The 26,076-nt window shown below is 37.1% G+C and overlaps 2 protein-coding genes across 4 annotated transcripts in view; one reads left to right on the top strand and one right to left on the bottom strand.

Annotated features, from left to right (window-relative positions):
- LOC145670570 (uncharacterized) overlaps positions 1 to 23,842 on the top strand; it is a 65,617-nt gene extending 41,775 nt beyond the window's left edge. The window contains exon 2 of the mRNA XM_081739376.1: positions 21,867 to 23,842. Coding sequence (XP_081595502.1) covers positions 21,867 to 22,198 — 332 coding nt within the window. The 3' untranslated portion in view covers positions 22,199 to 23,842. The remainder of the gene's footprint in view (positions 1 to 21,866) is intronic.
- The window catches only part of Pi3K68D (phosphatidylinositol-4-phosphate 3-kinase catalytic subunit Pi3K68D), a 408,362-nt gene that overhangs the window by 191,048 nt on the left and 191,238 nt on the right, over positions 1 to 26,076 (bottom strand). The gene's annotated exons all lie outside the window — the stretch shown is intronic.

Here is a 26,076-nt window from a genome sequence, read left to right as displayed (position 1 = left end):
AAAAATGTCAATCGGTTTCACACCTTCACTTCGCAAAAACCGAATCACAGAACGCTGCTCCTCGCTGGTGCATGTGGCTAGTGGGGCTGCCATTTTGGAACTGTTGTTGCACCGGTGTTTGTGCATCTGCCGGCTGCTGCCACCTAGGAGACATCCGGCATACTATGGTAAACAGGCATGCCAACTTACAGCTCACTGGCGCCATATGCGGATTTTTATTTCTACTTTTATGGTTTTCAGTTGACTTACCCTCGTATTTTAAATTATGCTTTATGCTTTATTTTCTAAAATTATGCTTTATTATACTTTTAAAATTAATTTTATCTGGAAATTTTAAATAACCACAACCATGTTCAAGGTACCAACCATATGTCTAAATTGCTATTATGCTTTTGGGTTGCTCTAGTAATGACGTTGACCACACATTCCACGGAGTTTGCGAATAGTCTCTGCAAACATTCACCAGATTTGTAATAAGGTTCCATTATAACAACCCGCTGTTCCGTTGTGAAGCGCTCTATTATTGCCCGTACAGAAAACAGATGATGATTATGCGCTTTGCGGCGCTCCGTGTCTATTAACCACACAGACAACAGATGAAAATCGCATAACGTTCAGTGTTGTCAACTTACTAGTTGAACATTTCAAACGTTGTGTTCTTATTAGACACCCTTAACTTACACTCAAATTATAAGACTTTTTTTTGTATGTTGTTTATTTTATTAAATTTTTACAAACTTATCGAGCGTACCCTGTATACAATGAATTCAATAATCTGTTCTTTCGCCTAAATTTTTATAATAATAATAATAATAATAATAATAATAATAATAATAATAATAATAATAATAATAATAATAATAATAATAATAATAATAATAGCATCAAAATCAATTTCAAGAGTTACCAGTTGTTGACAGAAACATTAATTTGCCTCTGAGTGGTTTAATTACAATCTTCCTTTTAATTACCACTTGCAGACAGAATATGCACACCTGAGATCAATACTCTTTTATGGCACATCCTTTGATGACTAAATCCTACCTGCGTTTCAAACCTAAAAGGGAGGAAAGTGAACAATCCTCAATCTAGAGCAAAACACTTTTGCTACGCTAAAAACAAAGGAGTAAGACGAAAACCGTACAATATTGAAGCTTTCTAATTTACGTAATTTGCCGGTAATTAGAGATTAAATAGTAATTATATTAAAAATCTTGAAATGTACAGGAGCAAAAAAAAAAAAATCAATCAATCAATCAATAAAAGTAGCAATGTCACGTGTACACCACGTAAAGAAATTTGGTTTGTGTGGAAATCAAAAATAAAGCAATAAATAAAAGTAGCAATGTCATGTGTACACCACGTAAAGGAATTTGGTTTGTATCGTAATCAATAAATAAAAGTAACAATGTCACATGTACACCACGTAAAGGAATTTGGTTTGTATGGTAATCAAAAATAAATCAATAAATAAAAGTAGCAATGTCACGTGTACACCACGTAAAGAAATTTGGTTTGTATGGTAATATTTTCTCAATATTAAAACGTAACTTCCGGTTCGATAGAGGGTTAAAAAAAGAGATGGTAATGGATTTATATCACTTCCGGTTTTAAGAGTGTATGAAATGTATTCTTAGACTGACTGCAGGAAACCGCTTCTTGCTATCTATTACCGTTTATGCTTATAGTAAACGTTAAAGCCTGAAATTGTTGATTTCTACAATCTCCCGTAAATGGATAAGTGCCATTCCTAACTCCTGACATTCTACACTAGGGTGGGCCGAAAAAATTTTTTTTTAGAAAATTAATATTGAGTTCCGTGCAAAAGTTGTTTAATGTTATATTATGTTTCCTCACCAAAACAGAGCCGGATTAAAAGATATTTAACCGGGCCCCGGGGGCCTCAAAGAACGTTAATTTTGAAAAAAAAAAATAGTTGCGAGTAGTCAAAATATTGAAATATTTTTTTAGAAAGTTAAGTTTGAGTACCATGCAAAAGTTGTATAATATTATGTTTCTTCACTAAAATAGAGCCGAATAAAAATATATTTAACCGGGCCCCGGGGGCCCGAAAGAACGGTAATATTAAAAAAAAAAAGTAGCCAGCAATGAAAATATTATTAAAATATATTTTTAGAAAGTTAAGTTTCAGTACCGTGCAAAAGTTGTATAATGTTTATTATGTTTCCTCACCAAAACAGCCGGATTAAAAGATATTTAACCGGGCCCCGAGGGCCCCAAAGAACGTTAATTAAAAAAAAAAGTTGTGAATAGTGAAAATATTATTGAAATATATATTTTTTTTAGAAAGTCTGAGTACCGTGCAAAATTTATAATGTCATATTTCCTCACCAAAACAGAGCCGGATAAAAAGATATTTAACCGGGCCCCAGGAGCCCAAACGAACGTTAATGCTGAAAAAATATGGTTGTGAGTAGTGAAAATATTGAAATATTTGTTTTCAGAAAATTAAGTTTGAGTACCGCGCAAAAGTTGTATAATGCTATGTTTCTTCCCCAAAACAGAGGCAGAAAAAAATATTTCAGCAGGCCCTGCGGGTCCGAAAAGTGTTATTATTATTATTTTTAAATATAAATACCATTATTTTAAGTATGTATAGAAAATTGGTTAAGATTCCTAATACTTTAACTTGACCCCAGGATTTTAAATGTTCTGATCTGATGTGCAGCTCTTCGCCTGATTGGTGTTTAGTAGATATAATAGTACGGACACAAATACATAAGGTAAGGTTGAAAAACTGACCAACAAACACCAAACCAGCGCAGAACTCACCACGTGGAGGTGGCTACACAGCGAGTTCCTCCCACCCACCCTCCTCTTACTTAAAGCTCCTTAGTTGAATCTTGGAACAAAATATTGAGATTTATGTTCGAAGCTTGGTAGATACTTTGGTGCTTCCAGTTTTGCTCGAATATAACCGTCTCGTGCAACACTCCCGCATACTTCTGAAGAAGATTCTGTTACTACCTTTACACACCTCTCCAAAGCCTGTGTGTGGAAGGGGAACGTGACAAACTGAAATCTCCTCTTTTCCACAATCATTTCGGTTGGTTCTATTGATACGTTAACCGAAATTGGAGGTTTCGTTACTATTACTTCTGACCAATCGGTCAAATCTATATAATCCGCATATTTTTCAGTGCTTTGCCTATTGCAATTGTCAATTAGAACTAGTTTGGTATTTTCGGCCATCAAAATAGAGACCCTTAAAATTAGTAGCTTTACACTGTAGACGTTTTCTTTTTTCTTTTTCTTTTTTGCTAGTTTCGTACGGATTTTGTTTTTATCTACTACCTTGTCTTAGTTTTGTTCAGTAAATTCATATCTTCTAAAACAGCGGATTCAATTTTAGCAGCCGACCTATTCGATATACCTGTTAAATCTTTTGCGGTACTCATTTGTTTAGGGCTCACTATTGTTTATTTAGGTTTACTTTAGATTTTATTCTCTAAACGATAGCTCCATGCGAACTCTTCATCGTCTGAATTTGGGGTGGAAGCGCTTACGGGATTGAGGCTAAGGATTGTAACCCTCTTGTAATTGGTACCGCAGCATCATAATCGATCTGTGTGTCATGCTTTCTTTTGATCCTATGGGTTTCTGCTTCATCTACATTGCAACTCGTCATTTGTCTCTGATTTCTCTGATCTAATATGAGCTCCCAGTCCACAAGCGGTATATAATTTGATTTACCACACTTACAGGTTAATCTACCGCAGCATTTGCAAGAGAAAATATCAAATAACTTCTGAGCACCGTTCTTAAATTTATTTAATTTGGCTCTTAATGGAGTATATCTCATTTCTTAATAGGGTTAATGATCGTTTTGCATTTTGAGTTGTAATTCAAAATCGTATGCTTAATTCGAAGTCAAGACAATACAGGAAGAGAGGCTCGCAGCCATATTGTTTCTAGTTTATTTGAATTCAGCAATGTAAGCGCCGCCTTCGGAAAGCCAGTGTTATGTATTTTGCATCCAGATGCGAAAAAGTGATATCTCTTAAAGTTTGAGAGTTCTGAGCTGGGCTCAACACAAAGGTTTTTCATGTGTTAATATGGTAGTTATGAAAGTTAGTTAAGCTCTTAATAGTTATTTGCGTATATTGAAACCACGTATTTCATGTTTTATGTATTAATAGTATTGTCTGGTAAAATGTTATTATTACCTAAAACCATTTTATTTGAACAAAAAATTGGGAACTTTAGGGCCACGGGGGCCCGGTTAAATATTGATTTAAAATCAACATATTTGACATGGCTTCATTTCGTACCAATGCACAACTTTTGATAACTACTCAATCCTGAATATCTGAAAAAAAATTTTTCGGCCCACCCTACTCTACACCCTGCACAAAATTGATGGCGATCCATCCAAGTAGTTCTCGAGGGCTTTCTTTCTTTCTTTCTTTCTTTTTTTTTTTTTTTTTTTTCTCCTGGACGCATGAATACACAGATGAACAGGATAAATATAAGGGAGTTTTTGCAAACCAAACCCCTGAAACAAATTCGTAATCCATTTTTCATTGACCTAAGCTGGCGTAGCCCTGACGATATTAGTTTTTAAAATGTCGGAAATTGTTTGGTGAAGGGTTTCTTATTGATACGAATCCTAATAAAACGGAAAAGGTCTCAGTCTGTCCATCATGCTGATCCTAATAGCAAACAACGACGCTAATAGATGTCGTATCTGCGCTTTCGTTTGCCTGCCTGGCCCTAATAAATGTAGATGTTATAGGGTGTTAGGCCACATTGTCACGTTAAATGAATGTTGTAGCTGTCATAAAAAAAAAAAAAAAAAAAAAAAACTTGCAACCCGATCTTTCTATTTACTGTGTACATACTACTTCTTGAAAGCAAGAAAGGTATCCCCCACCCACGCAGCACTGCACTCTAGTGGACACACAGTGAACCTCCTCATTAAAAACGTGTACGTATTTTGGCGCACTCCCCCTTCCTGTCCAAAAGAATCCGTTGTTTCAGAAGCTGCGAATTCAGGGAAACGAAAGACCCATTAAAAATAGTAACCCTGATGCAAAATGGCCACCCCTACTTAAGATAATCGAATTCAAGATTCGAACTAGAAATCTCTGTTCTGTGAAGCACACGGTAATTACACTAACACTACTTTAAATTATCCCGAAGCATGCTGATGTATTTCAAATGGTTGAGAAACTATTCCTATCTGTCCGCATTTTATGATTCCAGTATGAAATCGTCCCTAGTTCCACTCTACAAAATGTGTATAACTTGGAGTGTATCTTAGGTTCGTGGACATTTCCTGGGTTCTTTTTTATCTTCCACTACATTTACCTCACAGAGCTGTTACAAGATTTTGTTGCATTCTAGCATTCGCGTTTTATATTTCGAGATGTAAGAAAATCAGGAAGTGGTTTGGTGGAAAATAAACACGGAAACTGACAAAATGAAAAACGCTAATAGTCTCTTCTCTTTTATTTGATTTTCTCAATAGACGTAACCAAACGAAACTCTTCTGTAATGTTCACTCACACACTCTTTTTGTTTTTGTCTACTGAAATCACCATTGGAATGAAAAAAAAAAAGCACGGAACACACGTAAATGTTTCTGACAATCAACTCATTACTGAGAACAAAATTGAAATCTTGGAATTCCCACACAGAGAAAGTTTCTTCTTGTCAAACAAACATATCGAGGGTCATGGTGGCTCAGTGGTAGAGCGTTCACGTCTGGAGAATGGGATCCTTAGTTCGATCCCAGCTCGCACCAAGAAAGCTTTCTAGTGGACAAACACCGTGTGCGTGGATTTTCACGGGGTTCTCCCGTTTCCTCCCACTTTCTTCATCCCACCATTTCATTCATTTCTCATCATCATCTCCTTTAGCCTAGCTGACAACCATAGAACGTAAAACTTATAGATTTCATTTCCTTTTTTTTAAGAACGAGGGGGAAAATGTCATGGTCACTAGTGGATCCAGAAGGATCGTTAGGATCGGGCGGGTTACCTCCTAAATCATGAACGTAAGATCAAAATACATCTTAACATGGTAACATATAAAGCAGTGCATATAATATTGTGTATGTCCGTGCATATAAAGCATATATGAAGAGTTAAGTCCAAAACAAGTTATTCCTATCAATATACACGTTGTCCGGGAAGTAGTAGGACTGATTTTTTCCCCGCCGAAACGTGGTGTAGGAGGGGATATTACTGAGCTGGCTGGGTGGTGCAGGGTCTTAGCTATCAGCACGTCAATCGTCTCCATGCCTTCACGGAGTGTAGATCGAGTTTATGGTGAACCCCCTTTCAAGGTGCCTTTTCATCTCCACAACAAATCTTTTGTTAGGGAGTGTTACGCGGTGAAGTTTTGCGTCAAACTGGGTAAAACTGCGACCGAGACTGATGAAATGATCAAGGCTCTAAATGGCACACCTTCGCCTCACCTCACCCGAAAAAAAGCCCGCATGAGCAAGTCGAAAATGAAATTAATGTTGATCATCTTTATTGACTGCAAAGGAGTGGTTCACAGAGAGTTTGTACCGCCTGGTCAGACTGTGAATGCTGAATTCTACGTGCAAGTACTGGAAAGACTCAGAAAACGAGTCCTCTGCGTCCGTCCAGCAATTGCCGGATGATGGAAGTTTCATCACGACAATGCGCCGTGCCACACCGCCTTTGCTGTCATGGACTTTCTGACCAAACATAGCATCACACAGCCTCTCCAGCCACGCTACAGCCCAGATGTCGCTCCTGCAGACTTCTGTCTCTTTTCCCGTCTGTAAAAGGTCATGAAAGGACGGCATCATGGCTCGGTCCTGGCCATTTAAGAGGTCGAAACGAGGGAGCTGAAGAGCATTTCAGTTTCTGCGTTCGAGGGTACCTTCAGTGATTGGCAGAGTCACTGGAAACGCTGTGTTGACGCAGAAGGGGCATATTTTTAAAACTATTACATCGATGTGTCAAAATTGTGAATGATAAAAAAAAAAAATCAGTCCTACTACTTTTCGGACAAACCCCGTATTTACGGTTTGATTTTATATGTATTCAATAACTTATATAGTAAATATTAACCTCCAATACTAATTATATATACGGTTATTACACAAATCTTACGCTCTCAGCCTCTCTGATCCTTCTCTCCTAAATGACACCTCTGAAAAGAACTTTCTCAAATTTTGACTATCATTCATAGGAGATGAGGACGGTTTATTCATCACGTCCAAGATTAATAATGTAGTAAAACAGACGAAAAATTTTAGCGCCGCACACTTTTTAATAAATTGTATACTATGTAACATACTACTAAAAAGCTTGAAGCTCTTTATGTCGACTAATAATTCTGTCTCCCCCTCCCCCGTCCGGCAAAATCTGAAATGATGCTACTGTTTGCTCTCTTCTTTGTGTCTTTTTCAACTACTTTTCAGAAAAAAAAGAATAAATGGCAGTCAAGTCAACCGCTTTGACATGTGCAAACCTCTCTTTTTTAATCCTGCTCAAAGAAAACCACAGAAAAGAGATGCTATTTTTAATATTAAAAGCTCAAGATATTGATTCAATTCCAGTTTGCAACTCCTACACAACTCTCATGTGAAAGAGAAAATGCTGCAAATTCACTTCTGACATATGAACCGAACGCACCCGAGTTTAGCCTGCAAACTTAGTTTCTAGAAATAGAGGAATAAAACTAAAACTGATTTAGAGTCATCTTTCATCCAGGAGACAATATTTTTCTGTTGAAATGGTTTCAGTGCGTGAATATCACAAGGAATATTATTATTATTATTATTATTATTATTATTATTATTATTATTATTATTATTATTATTATTATCTATATATATAAAAGAGAACGCACAAATCCTTTGTGAACTCATCACGCTAATACGGCTGAACCAATTTCTTTCATTTTTGGGGGGTTATTATGATTTGGACCCTAGATGGTTTTTATCATATCACTTTAATTTTTAATTACCAGTGTCTTGAGATAATTGACCATTCAAGTGTCCATACGTACAAATCCTTTGTTATTAGTTCATCATAGGTAAAAATAAACGTATTTATATGCAACCCGCATGACCATGTGACTCGGCGGGTTAACATAAATGACAGGCGCTATAATTTTAACATTTACTGCAATTTGAAAGCGAAAAAGTAAAAATTATCTAAGTAACAAAGTTTATTGCGTTCCGGGGTGACCGCAGCGAAGCGGGGTGAACGCTGCTAGTTAATAATAATAATAATAATAATAATTTCATTATTGCCTTTTGGCTGTGGTCGCGGCAGTGATGTCACAAATCACTTGGGCAACGAGGGATTACTCGGGTATAGGTCTCGCTTCTCACACTTGGTCTAACTTAAACAGACCCAGCGACCCGAAATATAAGCTCTACAGCATTACTGCAGAATTTATGATTCATTAATAATGCCCTCTACTGCAGCTCAAAATTCAAGCGTCTGATTCCCAGTGTTGCATTTCTTTCTCACTATTTCAAATATAATCATGTCTTGACGGTTCATGAACCCAGACTACGCAATAATATTCATTACACTACCTACCAAAAAGTCACCGGTCAGGCTGCTAGGACATCGCCGTAAGGAATCCAGAGCAACTTGCACAACGATAGTTTTTATTTCGGTGCAAAAGGCATTAATCAGTGATCGTGCGTCATGCGAAGAGTCAGTTTGACTGAGAATGGCGCACAGACAAGAACTTAGTGAGTTCGATAGGGGAGTCATCATTGGCTGTCATATTGCGAGTTTGTCGAATCGTGCCATTAGCGCCTAAGTACGACACCCAAAATCAACGGAGGGTGATGTAAACCTGAAACAGGAACGTCACGGTGTCAACAGTGTTCCTGAACGGCCCGGACGACCAAAAAAATTGACGGACAGGGATAGGAGAGTGCTGAAACGAGTTGTATCTAGCAATCGCCGTCAAACTGCATCTGCCATCCAGCCCGAGTTCCACACTGCATCGGGCACATCAGTTTCACTGAACACTGTTGGGACAGAACTGCATGCACTTGCTTTCCATGATAGAGCAGCTGGCCGCAAGTCACACATCACTCCAACGAAACAACAACAACAACAACAACAAAAACAAAAACAAAAAAAAGAACAGGAGGTTGGTATGGCGTAAAGCACATCGAAATTGGAACCTAGACCAATGAAAACATGTGTTATGGAGTGATGAATCACGCTATGTATGAGGTATGTAACGCGAGGAACGCTTCTTGCCAGACTGCATTGTGCCAAAAGTAAAATTTGGTGGTGGTGTAATGGTGTGGGGTGCATTTTGTTGGTTAAGCCTAGGCCCGCTTGTTATTGTGCCTGGTCATATGACGAGTGCAAAATATCTGGACATTTTGGACAATTCAGTGCTTCTCACATTGTAGAAATTCTTTGCAATGGATCCATGTTACTATCAGGATGATAATGTCTCTTGCCATAAAGCTGCCAATGTTATGTCGTGGTATGACCAGAACAATGTGCAACGACTGCAGTGGCCTGCTCAATTGCCTGATTTGAACTCGCGGAACATCTGTTGGATGAATTGGAGCAGCGTTTAAGGTCCAAACCAACTCGTCCAAATTTACCTGCCGCACTTGGATCCGCCTTACAGGAGGAGTGGGCTGCCATCCCACCTGATACCTATCAGCAACTGGTGGAAAGCCTTCCTCGGAGGATATGTGCTGTAATCCAGGCCAAAGGAGGCCCTACTCGATATTAGGTACGTCCTGACTTGCTTCATTCTGAAAGTTACGGGGTGACAAGTGACTTTTTGGTAGACAGTTGTACATATATATATATATATATATATATATATATATATATATATATATATATATATATATATATATATATATATATATATATATATATATAGGGTTATTACAAATGATTGACCCGATTTCATACATTCATTGTACAGCCCGCATCAAAAAACCTGCAACATTAGCATGTAAGTTTATTGTGAAACGACGAAGTCTTTTGCTCCAAAATAAGTGTGCAGGGGACGACGCCGAGATTTCTCCTGGCGTGATTCGTGCCACTTACACGTTATGCTGATTCCCTGCACTGTTAGGCGTAGTTTCACAATAAACTTACATGCTCATGTTGCAGGTTTTTTAGCTGCGGACTGTACCTTTATTATTGAAAATATTATCACAGAACTTTGCAGATGTATTGAAAAACTCAAACGGTTTTAGTGACATACTATAACTGCTCAATATGTGCCCCCCTAACAATTCTGCAAATATCAACTCGATAATAAAGTTCTTTCCCATACTCGGTGCAATATGTCCCTAATGAATCCCTTCGGAAAGTACTGTTGATGCGAGCTTTCGGTTTTGTTCAATTTGCTGATAGAGGAGGCGTATACATCGTATCTTTTACATAATCTCACATGAGATGAGGTCTGCAGAGCGTGGAGGCCATGACGAGAACTGCTGATCATAATCTCCACGACGACGGATCCAACGGTTTTTCAATCCATCGGGAGCAGTAGGCCGACTACTTGATTTCCCCTTACAGAGGCATCATGAAACTATAAACTGTGCATACCATCGCCAAATGAACTTAGCAATTGACGGATCTTTGTTGAACTTCGTTCGAAGTGGCATTGCACTGCTAGGACAGACTGATGTGACTGAAACTTGGGGACAACGTAAGCTTTCTCTGCGCCTGTTGCCATCTAGAATAAATGCTCACTGCTGCGATCTCGTGACAGAAATCAGAAGAGAACCTGCAACACACACAAAAACTTTTTGGATTTTTCAATATGTCTGCAAAGTTTCGTGACAGACAATATGATTAATAATAAAGACAGTGAATTTATGAAATAGAGTCAATCATTTGTAATAACTCGGTATTTTATATATAAATAACAAAACACTGGTTGGGCTCAGTGGCATCTTTTATACTTCACACAAGTTTCATAGAGTCGCTCCATTAATCTTTGACATAAGAAAAACAACATTCATAAGAAAAACAACACGTAGCATTTCTTTCATGTGATTCTCACGCGTTTATACTCAGAGAGCTACTATTTACATTTCAGTGCAATGCTTTGACACCACCATAGAAGAAAACAAGTAGCAGTGTTATGTGTACGCCGCGTGAAGGAGTTTGGTTTGTATGGTGTGAAATTTTCTCGAAGTTGAAACCGAAAGTGGTAACGATTTCTACCGCTTCTAATTTTAGCAGAGAGATTAAAGTTAAGATGAAACAAATTCTTCGCACGCTTAACTGATGTAGAAAATCGCTTCTCGCTATCTTTTATCGCATATACTCTAAAGCGATCAACGTCAAAACCGGAATTTCTTGTCTTCAGGTTTCAAATTGAAAACGCAAATGAAATGAAATATTTTGTTTTACGTCTCACGTAAAGGCTAAAGGAGACATTGGTCATGAGAAACGAATGAAATAGTGGAATAAAGAAAAGTGGGAAGACACGGGAGAATCTCAAGAAATCCCACGCACACCGTGTTTACCGAACACAAAGTCCACTTGACGTGAGCTGGGATCGAACCAAGGACCACATACACCAGAGATGAACGCTCTACCACTGAACCACCGTACACCTCTGCTCTTCAGATCTGAATAGAGGGTTAAGACAGAATATGGTATCTATCATAAAACGCTAAATCAGCACCAAAAAACCACCTCCCGCTACCTCTTATTTTTGCTTCATATAGATATACAGGGTGTTCCGACAACGTTTGAGAGGTGATTCGTGATACCAAGATAAGACGAAAAGTATAGACCAACCTGGGTGCACACATGCTTCCTTTCGGAGTTATAGGCTGCCAAAACGTGACAAAATGAACTTTAAAGCTCCTTAGATCCAAAACTATGGGACCTACCGTAGTCGGGTCAAGACTTCACTCAGGAACTAATATGTGCGCTATCCAAAAATACATGTTTCAGAATTCTGCGGTACTCAACGGAACAATTTTTATTGAGGGAGTTTGGCTACGGGCATATAATCTGAAGTACTTATCGACAACCTTTACAAAAATTGTTGCTGAAGTACCGCAAGATTCTGAAACTTGGATATTTGGTTAGGGCACATATTAGTTCCTAAGTGAAGTCTTGACTCGACTACAGTAGGTCCCATAGTTTTCGAGCTATAGACCTTTAAAGTTCAGTTTTTTTTTCATGTTTTGAGCAACCTATAACTCCGAAAGAAAGCATTTGCGCACCCAGATTGGTCTATACTTTTTGTCTTATCTTGGTGTCAGGAATCACATCCCAAACGTTGTCAGTGTTGTTTTGAAACACCCTGTAGATATATATTGAAACCGGAAGGTGTAACTGGCTTCCGTCACTTTCGCTTGTAGTAGAAAATTAAGGATGCAGCTAGAATGCTTAATAGATTCCAGGAAGCATTTCTCGCCATCTATTATCGTTTCTGATCTATACTGATAAGATCGTTAAACATCTTATCAGATAACAGTTAAAACCCGAAATGGTTGATATCTATCACTTTTGGTGGATGAATCATCTCTATCAACGAACGTGCCTAATAACTTCTGTCCCTCTGCATCCAGGTTAAAATTGATGGAAGTTCATCATGTTGTTGTTGGAACATATGGCTGGTTCCAGTGAATAACTGGCTAAGTCGGGAAACGCAAATTTTACAGGAGAGCAGTTTAGAGGTAAATTTTACAGCAGTTACCTGGTTAATTTTGACATAACTGGTTATGCGCATGCTGTAACTTCCTCAATTTTAAGAATTCGTCTTAGCCACTTCTACATAATTTACAACTCAACAAAAGAAGCTTATACCTGTAAAATCTCAATTAAAAAAAGAAAAAGTCGACTTAGCCGGTTATTCGCTGGAACCAGCCATATATGTGTCTTCCGTACAGATGGACACATGGACGGACAGGGCAAATATAAAATTTAGTTTGGTGAGGACAGTCTTTGTTAGATTTATATTAGTAGCTTCATACACACCCTCCATGTGTATGGAGGAAGCACGGTGGATCAGTGGTAAAACGCTCACCTTTAGTGCGAGGGTCCCTGATTCCATCCCCGGCCAAGTAAGTTTTTGCTGGACATGGTGTCCGTGAGTTTTCTCGGGGTACTTCCCAGTTTCCTCCCACATTCTCATTCCACAACTTGCTTAAATTATTCGTCTCCCTTAGCGTCACAGGAATAATCGGGGACGTTAGTGTATGGAGAAGTACCATCTTCTCTAGGTCACACCGCACTACGGGTTTGATTGCTCTCGGTTCACAAAGTTCGTGATTCGTTCCATCACTGGTGACTAATAGAAGGGCAACAGCGGTAAACTTTGATTGTCTAAAGCAGAGTTTCCCAACCGGTGTGCCGTGAATGGGCCGCTGGTGTGCCGCGAGGAAATTGAAACAAATTATTAATTCTATAGCAATCAAATTGCAAGACAAAGGAAAAATGTACATTTGTATTTCACATTATTATGAACCTCTACTATGAATCTACAACTTCAAGTTTCATACCGTGTTACTTTTCTGTTCATTTTTAATGTTAAAAAAAGTATTTGTTATCATTATTACGACTATTATTGCTTCTTTATTGCTGCAGACTATTTCGTAACTTGAAATTTTAAAATATCATTCAATCCTTTCGACAAAGCGAACATGCATACAAATTACCTACATTTGTGTTTTAAAACTAAAAGAGATTTGTTTATTCGTTCGTTATTTAGTGATCTTTCTTCTTAGTGAGAGGTTGGATACAGTTTTCGAAAAAGAAATCTTAGTTTTAAAAACCTCAGTCCAATATTTCATTGCAGTTGTTTTCTATTTTTAAATTAGAATTAACAATAAGCATAATGATTTACCACGAGGAAGAACCAGTGATTGAGCTTTCTTCTCTGTGAGAAGGAGATCAGTAATCACAGAAAAAAAAAAATACCACGGTATTATATATATTTACAAATAATAATAACTATGACTGTGCCGCGAGAATTCAAGTTACACCCATAGTGTGACGCAAGTTGAAAAAGGTTGGGAAACGCTGGTCTAAAGAGCTCCTTCGTGGCTAAAGGTTAGCGTTCGCGGATTCCACATTAATCAGTAGGTCCACGTCTCATATAGCCTCACTGCTGAAAAGGGACGTTAAAATAAACTTAACTCTGATCGACTAAATCGTTTTTCACAGTTAATTGCGGTAAGCATTAATGTTGAAAATAACATTCCAATCTATTGTTTAATAAACCACAGTGGCTCAGTGATAGATCAGTCACCTCCAGAGCGATGAATCTGCGGTTTGATCCCTGGCAATGTGAATTTATTGTGGAGAAATGCGAGCCCATGTATTTCCTACGGATTTTTCTGTTTCTTCCCACATTACCATTGAACTTAACCATAGGTTTCTTTTAATCAGCAGGACATAACCATGGGACGAGAGGTAAAATTTTCATTCCCCCCCTCTCTCCAAATCAATCAACCAATAATACCTCTTCAGCGGCGCATGTTCAATGTAATCATGGGCGTCTCTGGCGGGGGGGACGGGGGGACGCGTCCCCCCAATACTTTGAAATACGAAATATTCAATATTTTATTTTAATTTAATTTATTTAGATACTCACTAGCAGTTAGATTATTTCCTTTGATGTCCCCCCCCCCCCAAATTTTACATGCCAGAGACGCCAATGAATGTAATCATGCTTGGTAAGCACACAGATTTTTTACGTGATGATTATCTCTTACTTGAACTACAAGCAGCTATTTTCTTATTAAGGTAATTCACAATGACCGAAAAATTTCGGGAATGAATCCTGGACCAAAGCAAGCCTAAGGCACATGTATCAGACTTTTAAGCCTTTAATTAGCAAACAGTGATAGCCTTACCATTAAAATGTTTAGTTTGTTTTTGTGGTTGAACCATCTCTTCCTGAACATAATTTCGTAATTTTTAAAGTATTTTTGTACTTTGGTTACAAAATATAGGGTGTTTATTTCAAAGCAACATTGCCATAAAATATGCCTTATGTGTAGCTACTGAACAGCATTGGCCTATTATGGTAAAATATAAGAATACTCTCAGTAATTACCAACAGTTTCGTTGAAATATTTTCCTACAGAGCAAGAAATAAAAAAAAAAAAAAAACTTTCGGGGAATGTAGGAGATAAAGTTTCTACAATACTAAATTTGGCTGTCTCCTGTTGATGAAGATTAGAGGTATCTAAAGACGCGACCCGCAAATCATGTATATGAATATTGTATGAAAGCAATAATGCCAATTAAATAATCACTGAAGCTATAATTCGTGAGGATAACGCAATAGAATGCGATGTTGCTTGAGAGCAAGACTGCCCAATGAAGGGTTCAACTACACAGCAACAGCAACATATACACCAATCTATTACAATGAGAAGAACTTCGTCACTTATTATATCAACTTAAGAAAGAAAAAATACTGTTTACTTCTCAGAATTATTTCCACGGTCCTTCCACTAATATTATTTTTAGTGAGTTTTAGATTCATTAGTAATCCAAACACTATCTGCTCCCTAGAGCGCGACAACAAAGAAACTTCCGTTGAAGAATTACTTCGCAGTCTTCCTCAGATGAATCGGCATTATTATCCCTGTGCAACTTGATTGATTTTCTTTAAATCTTGGATTCTGTTTGAAGTCATCGCATTCAGCTACATGATGTGTGGAGAATCTTAAAAGGCAAACTGAATACACGTATCAGTTAGTTTACAAAGTAACAAGCCTATTCAGCACGAAATTGGCGTTAGTTCGTGTCCAAAATCTCAGGATATGTGAGTCGCAGCGGGTAAGACCTCACGTCATTTGATAGCTGAACCTGTAGATCTGTAAAAACTGTTGAATTCTTATAAATCAGAATAATGTAATAAGAATTACAGGTATTGTTCGCTGAAGATGAGTAACCTTTCCGCAAAACTACGCTACATTTTACAATTTTGTTTCGATAAAGGTGAAAATGCTACGCAGGCTAATGAAGAAATTTGTGCAGTGTTTATGAGCAAGGTACGTTATGAAAACCAGTGTTGCCACAGTCCTAGCTCTGGAGCGGTCTGAAAAATAGTACCAAATTGAAACAAAAGGGGCTAAATTCATTATTTTACCGTATACCAGTGTAATGCATGACTCTATAACACGAAAGTAATAGAGGTAAAATTCTAGAACAACCCCTCCTTCTCCAAGAGTCCAAATTCAAGAAAGTGCTCTTTTTGAAAATTGCTTTTTAAAAACATCCAAATAGAAGGACCAGAACAACCGTGAAAATAGAGGAAACTTTTCTAGCACGATGCTCTTCTTCAGAATATTTAACATTCAACGTGTGTGTTCTTCTTCATTTGTTTTAAAAATTTCAAGCCAAAATTTCCACCACACTGCTTCTTTTCCGTCTTCATACGCGGCGCGGATGCGCCCGTCTAGCGTCATATGCTTCCCGGTATATTTCGAATTACGAATTTTCCACACAAAGTTCGTAGCCTTATGCGGTGCAACGTCACAGAATGAATGTCCAACAGCATTTTTTAAGACTCCAACATGCAGTATGATTATCATTAGATGTAGGAAAAGTCTTGCTGTTACTTACTGTTACTGAAAATGTAACAAATATTTGTTAAATGGTGCTGAGTTGAGTAGAATTGTACCAACTTTTTCACAAAAGGGGCTGAAAATGTCAGCGTGGTACCAACGGGTCGATGAATGACAAGAAGGGCTGAATTTGGTACAATTGTACCAAGTGTGACAACACTGATGAAAACTAACGAGCTGCGATCGAATCAGGGATCCAAAGCAACAGATAACGCTCTACCACTGAGCCATTGCGGCCATCTTCCTAGTATTATGAAGACTAGCTTGGTGAGGACATTCTTCAGTATCGCCTTCATCTTGATAGATGCCTGGTTATTGTACTGCATCAATATTTACCTTTGAAAAAAAAAATCTCAAAAATCATGCATGAGGATTTATACTCACGGGCAGGGCCGGATTTAGGGGGATATAAAGGTCTACCTAAAGTGAGAAGCTAGCAGTGAGTTTTCCAAAATCAATAGTTTCAGTCAATTTTCTGAAGTTGAAGGAAAAGAATTCATCGAGAGGAGACACTTCGCATTTCCAAAGGAATTCTTCATTCACATAACAGATGCCTAAAGGCATTAAAAAAAAAAAAAAACTCAAATTTAATTCAAATGTACTGGTAGTTATTGGTGCACACACACCTCACCTCCCTCAGAGAATCCTGGATCCGGCCCTGCTCACGAGCCAATCATATTAATCGATTGATATGTCCCATCTTTCGATATTTTTTTCGTTAAATGCAAATAATGTTGTACACCTTTAAGTAATATTAATTATTCAAATCAGTGTTGATTGTTCCAATAATAAATATTCGCAGAATTAAAAAAAAAAAATCAGTTTTTAACAGTACTATCCCGGATACGCATCACTAATTACACCACAAAACCAGAAATAGTTTTTTTTTTTTTTTTGAATATGTTGTTTTCAAATTACGCAAAGGCTACTGAAAAAGCCTTACGAGATCTTAACTTCATCTGAACTCCATACTTCTTTACATTGAAAACACTTTTTGTGTTCGCCGTTGACAGCATTACGTAATCTATAACTAAAATTAGCCATCAAAAGGAAAGAGACGCTTCTTTACCAATACTTAATTTTAATAGGCTCTCTGTGTATACATTACAGTCTTCCGGTCGAGTAGTGATCACTGGAACAGAATATGATTACTTACAAGGTCACACACTAACTGTAAGTACATGCAGCATCGTATTAAGCCACTGGAGCACATCTGCAAACTTTCATCACTGTCTTCTGTCTTCTTATGAAACAACATTCTTTTGTGAAGGAACACGAAAATCCGTCTCGATGCACGAACTATCAATCTAGTCACGGAGTTATACACCTATTATTACTGTAATTAAAGCTATCAACACTGAAAGAATATTCAGGTAGTCTGTGGTATTGTTGTTGTCCATGTTTTAGCTTACCCAACGGGTTTGTCTCTCCAACGTCATTTTTTTTTTTTTTTTGAACCTATTCATTTCAAATACTTTAATTTACAGCGTCATTACATTCTCGACTTAATGTATATTTCAAATAATAATAATAATAATAATAATAATAATAATAATAATAATAATAATAATAATAATAATAATATAATAATAATGATAATATACAGTGCGGCAACTGAGAAGAGAGACTTTTTTTTTTAAGCGCTGTAAAGTCAGTTTTGGCACAGAAGTTTTTCGTAGTGATGAACCTTGCGCGTGATTCGAAACATGTACAGAAATTTCCAGCTCGGCCGGCCACTGCTGGCGCTTCACGCGGCTACGTATAGACTGGTATTATGGTACCGCATCACAGTTTTAACAATAGAATGAGTTGTTGAGTTCATTTCGAGTTTAACGTCCCGTTCAGCAGCGAGGCTATATGAGACGTGGACCTACTGATTAACATGGAATCCGAACCACATGAGCTCCCACTGGGAATCGAACCCGGGTCTCCCACGCCAAAGGCGCGTATGCTAACCGCTTAGCCACGAATGAGCTCTTTAACAATAGAACGAAGAGCGAATATGACGTTCTGTACGCTTAGGGACAACTTCCAACAAATAAATACAGCCCCGACTCGTCGATGACTCACGAGGCGCATTGTCAAGGGCGCCGATCCTGGGGGGCCGAGGGGCCTGCCCCCGCAAAGCTCATGTGGGAACGCATATATTTTTATGAATATGTTTTTATATGTATTTTTTATTATTATTATTATATGCATTTTTTTTATGTATTTTTTATGAATGGACCCCCAAAGTTACAAAAATCAGCGCCCTTGCCCATTGTTATTTACTACCGTCGTGTCATTGTTGTTTACTCGCTGTTACTGCATTCCACTTTAGTGCTTCGTCATCTCTTGTATCGTTTCTTTCGTTGTGGGTGTTTTCTGTACTGTAATGTGCTGTTTTTAGTGTTTGCTGGTTTTACGTATTTTTCTATATTTTCCTGTATCTTCTGATAATCCGATCTTTTTTTTGCATTCCAACCATACTCCCAGTCCCAAAGGTGACGGATTAGATAGGTTCTACTGTACGCCAAAAAAGCTTTCATTGCATTTTTCGTTGCTGTGTTTCTGAATAGCGCAAGAGATGCACTTGTAGAAGGGAGTCTGTGGAAGATAATGAACACTCACAGCTTCCGTTTCTTTGAATCTTCCATTATTGTCTAGCGAACAGTCTCGTCAATCACTCCAACGATGTCTAATATACCCCGAGATTTTCATTTCGGTCGTTCAAAATGATATCCTGAACTTTGTCAGTTTTCTCACAGACGTGTTTGGACCCCTGGGCGCTCGCCATCTTCAAAAGATCTTATACCATTCAAAACTACGGCAACGAGAAAAGCAATTCCCAGTACGTACAAACCTTCAATATCTCATATGTTTCCGTTGGAGTTTTCTCTAAGCGCGCTGGCATGACTTGATATTCATTCGGGGCCGCGGTGGCTCAGTGCTAGAGAGTTCACCTCTGGTGCTAGGGGTCCCGGGTTCGATCCCAGCCCCCGCCAAGTGAACTTTGTGGTGGACAAACACCGTGTGCGTGGGTTTTCTCGGGGTTCTCCCGTTTCCTCCCACTTTCTTCATTCCAACATTTCATTCATTACTCATCATCACCGTCTCCTTTAGCCTAACCGGCATAACCGTGGGACGTAAAACTTAAAGATTTCATTTCATTTTTGATATTCATTCTTTAATGAAACAGTGACGAGGTATCAAAACACCAGAGTATAGCCGCGTCACGCACTACACTGGCAACTGGGTCAACTGGACAGTCCTGCACATGTTGCCTAAGGTTACACGTAAAATTTCAGTGGCACAACGAACTTCGTATTAAAATAAATAAATAAATAAAATAATTCCTAGTTGCCGTACTTTTTAAAGAAAATACCTACTTCTGTTAAAATTTGAATAACTTCATATTTGAATAAAATGAAATCTTTAAGTTTTACGTCCCACGGTTATGCCGGTAAGGCTAAAGAAGACGGTGAAGATGAGAAATGAATGAAATGGTGCAATGAAGAAAGTGGGAGGAAACGGAAGAACCCCGAGAAAACCCACGAGCACGGTGTTTGTCCACCACAAAGTCCACACGACGCGAGCTGGGATCGAACCAGGGACCCCAAGCACCGGACGTGAACGCTCTACCACTGAGCCACCGCGCCCCCCGACTTCATATTTGAATAATTAGCCGAATAAATTCATAACTGAGCAGCCTCAACGAATAATAAGTCGGTTACAGTACGCTTTTCTTTCTTTCTTTTATTTTAAGTAAAATGGAAAAGTTGACACTACCTTAAGGAAAGTTCTTGATGTTCTGAAATGTAAAGTTAATTTCTTGTATATTTTTCAATCCTTATTTTATTACCCATTAAAGTTAGAGAAATGTTTGAAATATTTAATTATTACTAGCCGAAATGCTCGTTCTTTGCACGGGAAGAACATGTTTACGAAAAATATCTGAAAGGTACATTTGGACCATCTTTTCCTCTTTAGGATGCGTTTTTAAATCGAAATGAAATTATATATATATATATATATATATATATATATATATATATATATATATATATATATATATATATATATATATATATATATATATATTCAAACATTCATTTCATAGACCATCACAGTTATTCTGCCATTATTGATAGGTCACTCGCTGTAAATTAGAAACTTCCATGCTCCACCGTCTTTCCCTAACCTTTTCGTCTTCACGTACGATTTTTCTGTTTCGATATCGTCCATTAATTGTAGTGTCCTTCGTCCCGTCCCTCTCTTTCCTGCCACCATATCCTCTAGTAGCACGTCCCACATGATACAGTTCCTCCTTAGCCAATGTCCCAACCAGTTTTTCTAACTCTTCTCAATAATTTCTAAAACTATTCTTTTTTCCCCCACCATTTCTAACATCCTCTCATTAGTTTTTCGCTCGACCCAACTCATTCTCTACAACCACATTTCGAAAGCTTTCAGTTGTTTTCACCTTTTTTGCGTAATGTTCATGTTTCTAATCCATACAGTACAATACTCCACATGAAGAATTTTATGAGTCTTTTTCTCAATTCTTTCCTCCTAAAAGCTTCTTTCACCATTCCTATCCTTACCACTGTTTTAAACACACCTTAAATGTGCGACTATTAAATATCTTAAGACTATACATTGTTCAGCGTAAGCTCTAAACTCCGATAAACAAAATATTTGTATCCTTCCGCTTGTCACAAATACCATTGGCTAGTGATGTATCACTCCCACTCCCCACGGGGAGGAGCAAATTATACACGCATTTTGACAATACTCTCTCGTGTTGTCCAGATACTTACAGCAGCAGCAGAAAAGAAACTCGAAATATTAAAAAATATATATATTTGAATTTCGCTGGTAAACAATTGTTGCTTAGTAAGTAAAGGTTTACCTTGCTGGAATGTTGGTTTCACCACAACACTCGCGGAACCGGGATTCATGCCAGTCATCTTTCAGACTTTAAAAGCAGAACACCCGTCCACAGTTGAGTTGGCGCCTTAATTACTGCGCATGCTTAGTGTTTATTTCTAATGTTTCATTAGCCACACTTGATTGCAGTATTATTAGATAATCCGTATTATATTTTTGTCATTTATAATAACAGTTTTATATGAAGCTTCATAGTAAAAGTAATAATGCAACCACATGAACTATTTTGCGGAGGAGTACGACCGTCGGTAGGCCAACAGCAAATCAGCGAGATTTAGTTTCACGTGGCTTTGTTTATCGCAGTTTAGAGCTTACGCCGAACAATGTATAGATATTTGACTGTTCATTAAGATACTTTCTATTTTTATTCCAGGTTATCCGATGCCCCTCATCACAGTGCTAGTGTTTACAACGTTAGTGATGATTGCTGTGGTAGTTCGACTGTGTTGCAGCTGCTGTAAGACCACAAACGACAGACGACATATGTGCAATTCCAACAACGCAACACCTAATTGGCCACCCAACAGCCCCAGCATTCATATGCATCAGCCCTCGTCAGGCGACCATGGATTCAAAGCGAATTCTTCTGTACTGCAACCGCTACCTTCAAGAGGCTCAATCAGATCAAAGGATGAAAGCAACATGAAATCTTCTCATTTACTCTGTGAACAAAAATCCTTGACGAGTTCTCCGCCCGCAACTTAAACTTCGTTTCTCTTCATTAGCGGAATCATTTTTTGTAATTATCCTAAAAAATTTTAATCACTAGTGTTTGTGAATTTAAACTTAAATTTCGCACAATACGAACAGCGCACATACATTGTATGGATACTGAAGTGTTGATGGGGAAAAAACCTTGCTAAAAGCAATGTTTTACCAGAAATACGTATAAATCTGGTGGTAAATGCTGATTTTTAAAAGAAATACGTACAACTCTGGCCGTAAAAGCAGGTTTTACAATACGTAAAATTCTGATGGTAAAAGCAGTGTTTTACCAGAAATACGTACAAAATGGTGGTAAAAGCACTGTTTTACCAGATATACGTATAAAATGGTGGTAGAATCAATGTTTTGCAAGAAATGCGTAAAACTTTGATGGCAAAAGCAGTGTTTTACAAGAAATACGTAGAACTTTGATGGTAAAAGCAGTGTTTTACAAGAAATACGTACAAATCTGGTGGTAAAAGCCGAGTTTTAAAAGAAATACGTACAACTCTGGCCGTAAAAGCAGGTTTTACAATACGTACAAACTGGTGGTAAAAGCAGTGTTTTACAAGAAATACGTACAACTTTGATGGTAAAAGCAGTGTTTTACAAGAAATACGTACAACTTTGATGGTAAAAGCAGTGTTTTACAAGAAATAATATAATTTTGATAGTGAAAGCAGTATTTTACAAGAAATAGTACAACTCCAAAGGTAAAAGTAGTGTTTTATTAATACAAGAAACACTACACTCTGAAACCATTAACTGAAAGCTTTATAAAATTAATTTTCATAAGTAATGATAGTTTACTTTATTATATTTCACTAACCACAGTATATATTATAATAACGAAAAGGTTGACCAAGTGGGTAAATCATAGTACCAATTTCCTTTTAGAAGGTAGGGTAGTTTTGAGCCTGCTTTTATTCGCCATGAACCGTATGTTTTAACTCCTACGAAAGTGTTTTTGATGGTTTTCTTGAAAACTACGCATGAGGATTAACCTTCAATCGTGTCATTTTGTTGAGCTCGACGAGTTCTATCGATTGATGTGTGTCTAAGGCTCTCAGATTTTCTGACTAAAAACCGGGACATCCTATGAAAATTTATACTAAAACCGGGACATCCTGTGAAAATTTATACTAAAACCGGGACATCCTGTGAAAATTTATACTAAAACCGAGACATCCTGTGAAAATTTATACTAAAACCGGGACATCCTGTGAAAATTTATACTAAAACCGGGACATCCTATAAAAATTTTTACTAACCGGAACATCCTATGAAAATATATACATAAACAGGGACATCCTAAAAAATTTATACTAGAACCGGGACACCCTGTGAAAATTTGTCTAGTCATAGTTATGCACCTGTATATTGCTGTAATATGAGAATTAAATAAAAAAACAGTCTAACACTCATCAGAACAGTGGCAGAGAGTGATTATTGCTGTTAGTTGAGTATCAATAACTAATAAAAGCAGGATTTCTAAAATAGGCTATGTAACAATGAATGGCAATATAATATGTATATAATGACATATGATATATTGTTATAAGGTTGCCAAGCAACATTTTTACACGAAATAAGAAAATTGTAACAAAATTGAAGAAATTAGTGGTAGACGAAATCCATTTTTGACCGAAGGTGAGCGTCATGTGATCTCATCGGTACGGTAAGGGTTAAAGTCGTTGTTCTATTATAACAAATTTTACTAACTTTATTATTTTAAGATTTTTCTGCTTATTTGTGCCTTTCGTATCCATCCTGATGTGTAGAACATGAAAATACCATATTTTGTTTTGGCTACGAAGAACTATATACAGGGTGCGGGAAAATTCACTTTTGTAAAAGACAAAATATCATTTAAATTTGAGAAAAAAATGAAAAATAGCAACAATTAAGGTAAGTTCTGTTTGTATTTCTGAAAACTACACATATTTCATCCTCGGGTGTCATTTCCAAGCCACATAGTGGTGTGTCAATGTCAGGGATTATGCAATCCAGTATATTATATTTTGCAAAAAACAATGAATTAGTACAAAATATGATGCGAGAAAGGAGCTTTCCTTCACGAATAGGGGTCCCGGTTTGCGACCAGGGTTGATATGTTTAAAACAAAATGTTTAAAACAAGTGTTTAAAACATGTTTAAAACAAGTGTTTAAAACATGTTTAAAACGAGGGCTGTTGTTTTATTCGGTTTGTTTTAAACGTTTTAAACAAAATGTTTTAAACGTGTTTTTTTTCGATGGTGGTTGAACATGTTTAAAACAACTAAAATATCAGATTGAGTAAGCTAATTTAATTTTCTATCAAACAACCCATCCTCCGCAGGATTTGTGCATGGAGTAAATTACAAGCAGAGTTATATTCTTATTATAACAGCAATACTGAACGAAATTCTGCACATCAATGTGCGTATAACTAAACCAACAGAAATTCAAATGAAGTATTTCAACATTTCTTAATTTCCAAGAATAACGGAGGTTAAACACACTATACACTATTCTAAGATCCAAATTCACAAATTCAAAACTTGTGGTATTTTTTGATCACTATCGTTTCCATAATAATGAAGAGTTCTCACATCATAAGCTAGAAGAAATGCTCTGACAAATACAATACAACTCATAGAAAAGAGCAGTGACTAGCCTACAAGGAGCAAATGACATATTTTAACTAAACAGTTTTCAAGATACATCTCTATCTGCAACATGGATAGGTAACAATGATTAGTGCCTATGGCATAACAACACAATTAACTTTTAGACGCCCCGCCAGGGATTTTAACAAAATGGTAGACTCTCACGTTCGGGGCTCTGGTGACCTCCCTAATTATCACAGTCATGAGTTATACACCATTGGAAAGCCTATAGACCACAAATTCCAATGAGGTAACATTCGTGAAATTCCCGCCGTATTCGTAGTAAAAAACAAACAAACAAAAAAAACAGACATAAAAAACATTACCAATATGAAAATATTGACTTTGCGGGGCCCTGGCAACCCTTGCAGGCCACCCTACGCTGACAAAATGATGAATGCGTAGGCCACATACTTGTGACAATAATGTAAGAAATGGTAGCCATTGCTGCCATTGCGTAATGAATTCGTTTTATGTAGGAAATATTTTCAAAAAAAAAAAAAAAAATGCGCAGAAAACATTCATTGATATTTTTATAAAAAGCCTTGTGTCCATCTTAAAAATAACTTTCTTACAAGGCTGTCCATAATCTTTATTATAAATTAACGAGAAATGTTACAGTTTCGGAAGTATATCACTTTCTTCTTCAGACTACTATTCCAACTGAAATCATAGATAACGTAACATAATTTATTATCTATACCAATCAAGAATCATTTTTTTTTCTCCCATTAATATTCAAAATATATGTCCATTGTTGTGACAATTTTAAACTCTTAACAGAAATAATACATTGTTAATTAATCTTTATATTTCTTTTAACATATATTAACTGAATTAAATACTAATTAACTATCTAAATATTGAAATTTTCTACCTAATATTGAATACTAAATTTTCTACCTGAATTTACGTTCTACGTAGATGAAACAGGCCACGAAGTAAACTGGGAAGGAGCGAAAATATTGGAATATGAAGGGAGACAACTGGTTAGGAAGTGGAAAGAAGCGAAGAGGATAAAAGAAGTGTACGTTAAAGCTATGAACTTGAATAGTGGTTTGAGTATTAATGAAGAATGGGAGGACATTTTGAAAAGGGAAGAAAGAAGAAAGAAGAAAAGCAGAATATAAGGACAATATAGGGTTAAATTTTATTTATGTTTTTCAATATTCACGTAGTTAATCAGTAATCAATATTCAGGTAGAAAATTTCAATATTTAGATAGTTAA

Source organism: Thermobia domestica, chromosome 14 (assembly GCF_964235325.1).
Source record: "Thermobia domestica chromosome 14, izTheDome1.hap1.1, whole genome shotgun sequence".
Classification (NCBI taxonomy): domain Eukaryota; kingdom Metazoa; phylum Arthropoda; class Insecta; order Zygentoma; family Lepismatidae; genus Thermobia; species Thermobia domestica.
This window is presented reverse-complemented; position numbering and strand designations above follow the sequence as displayed.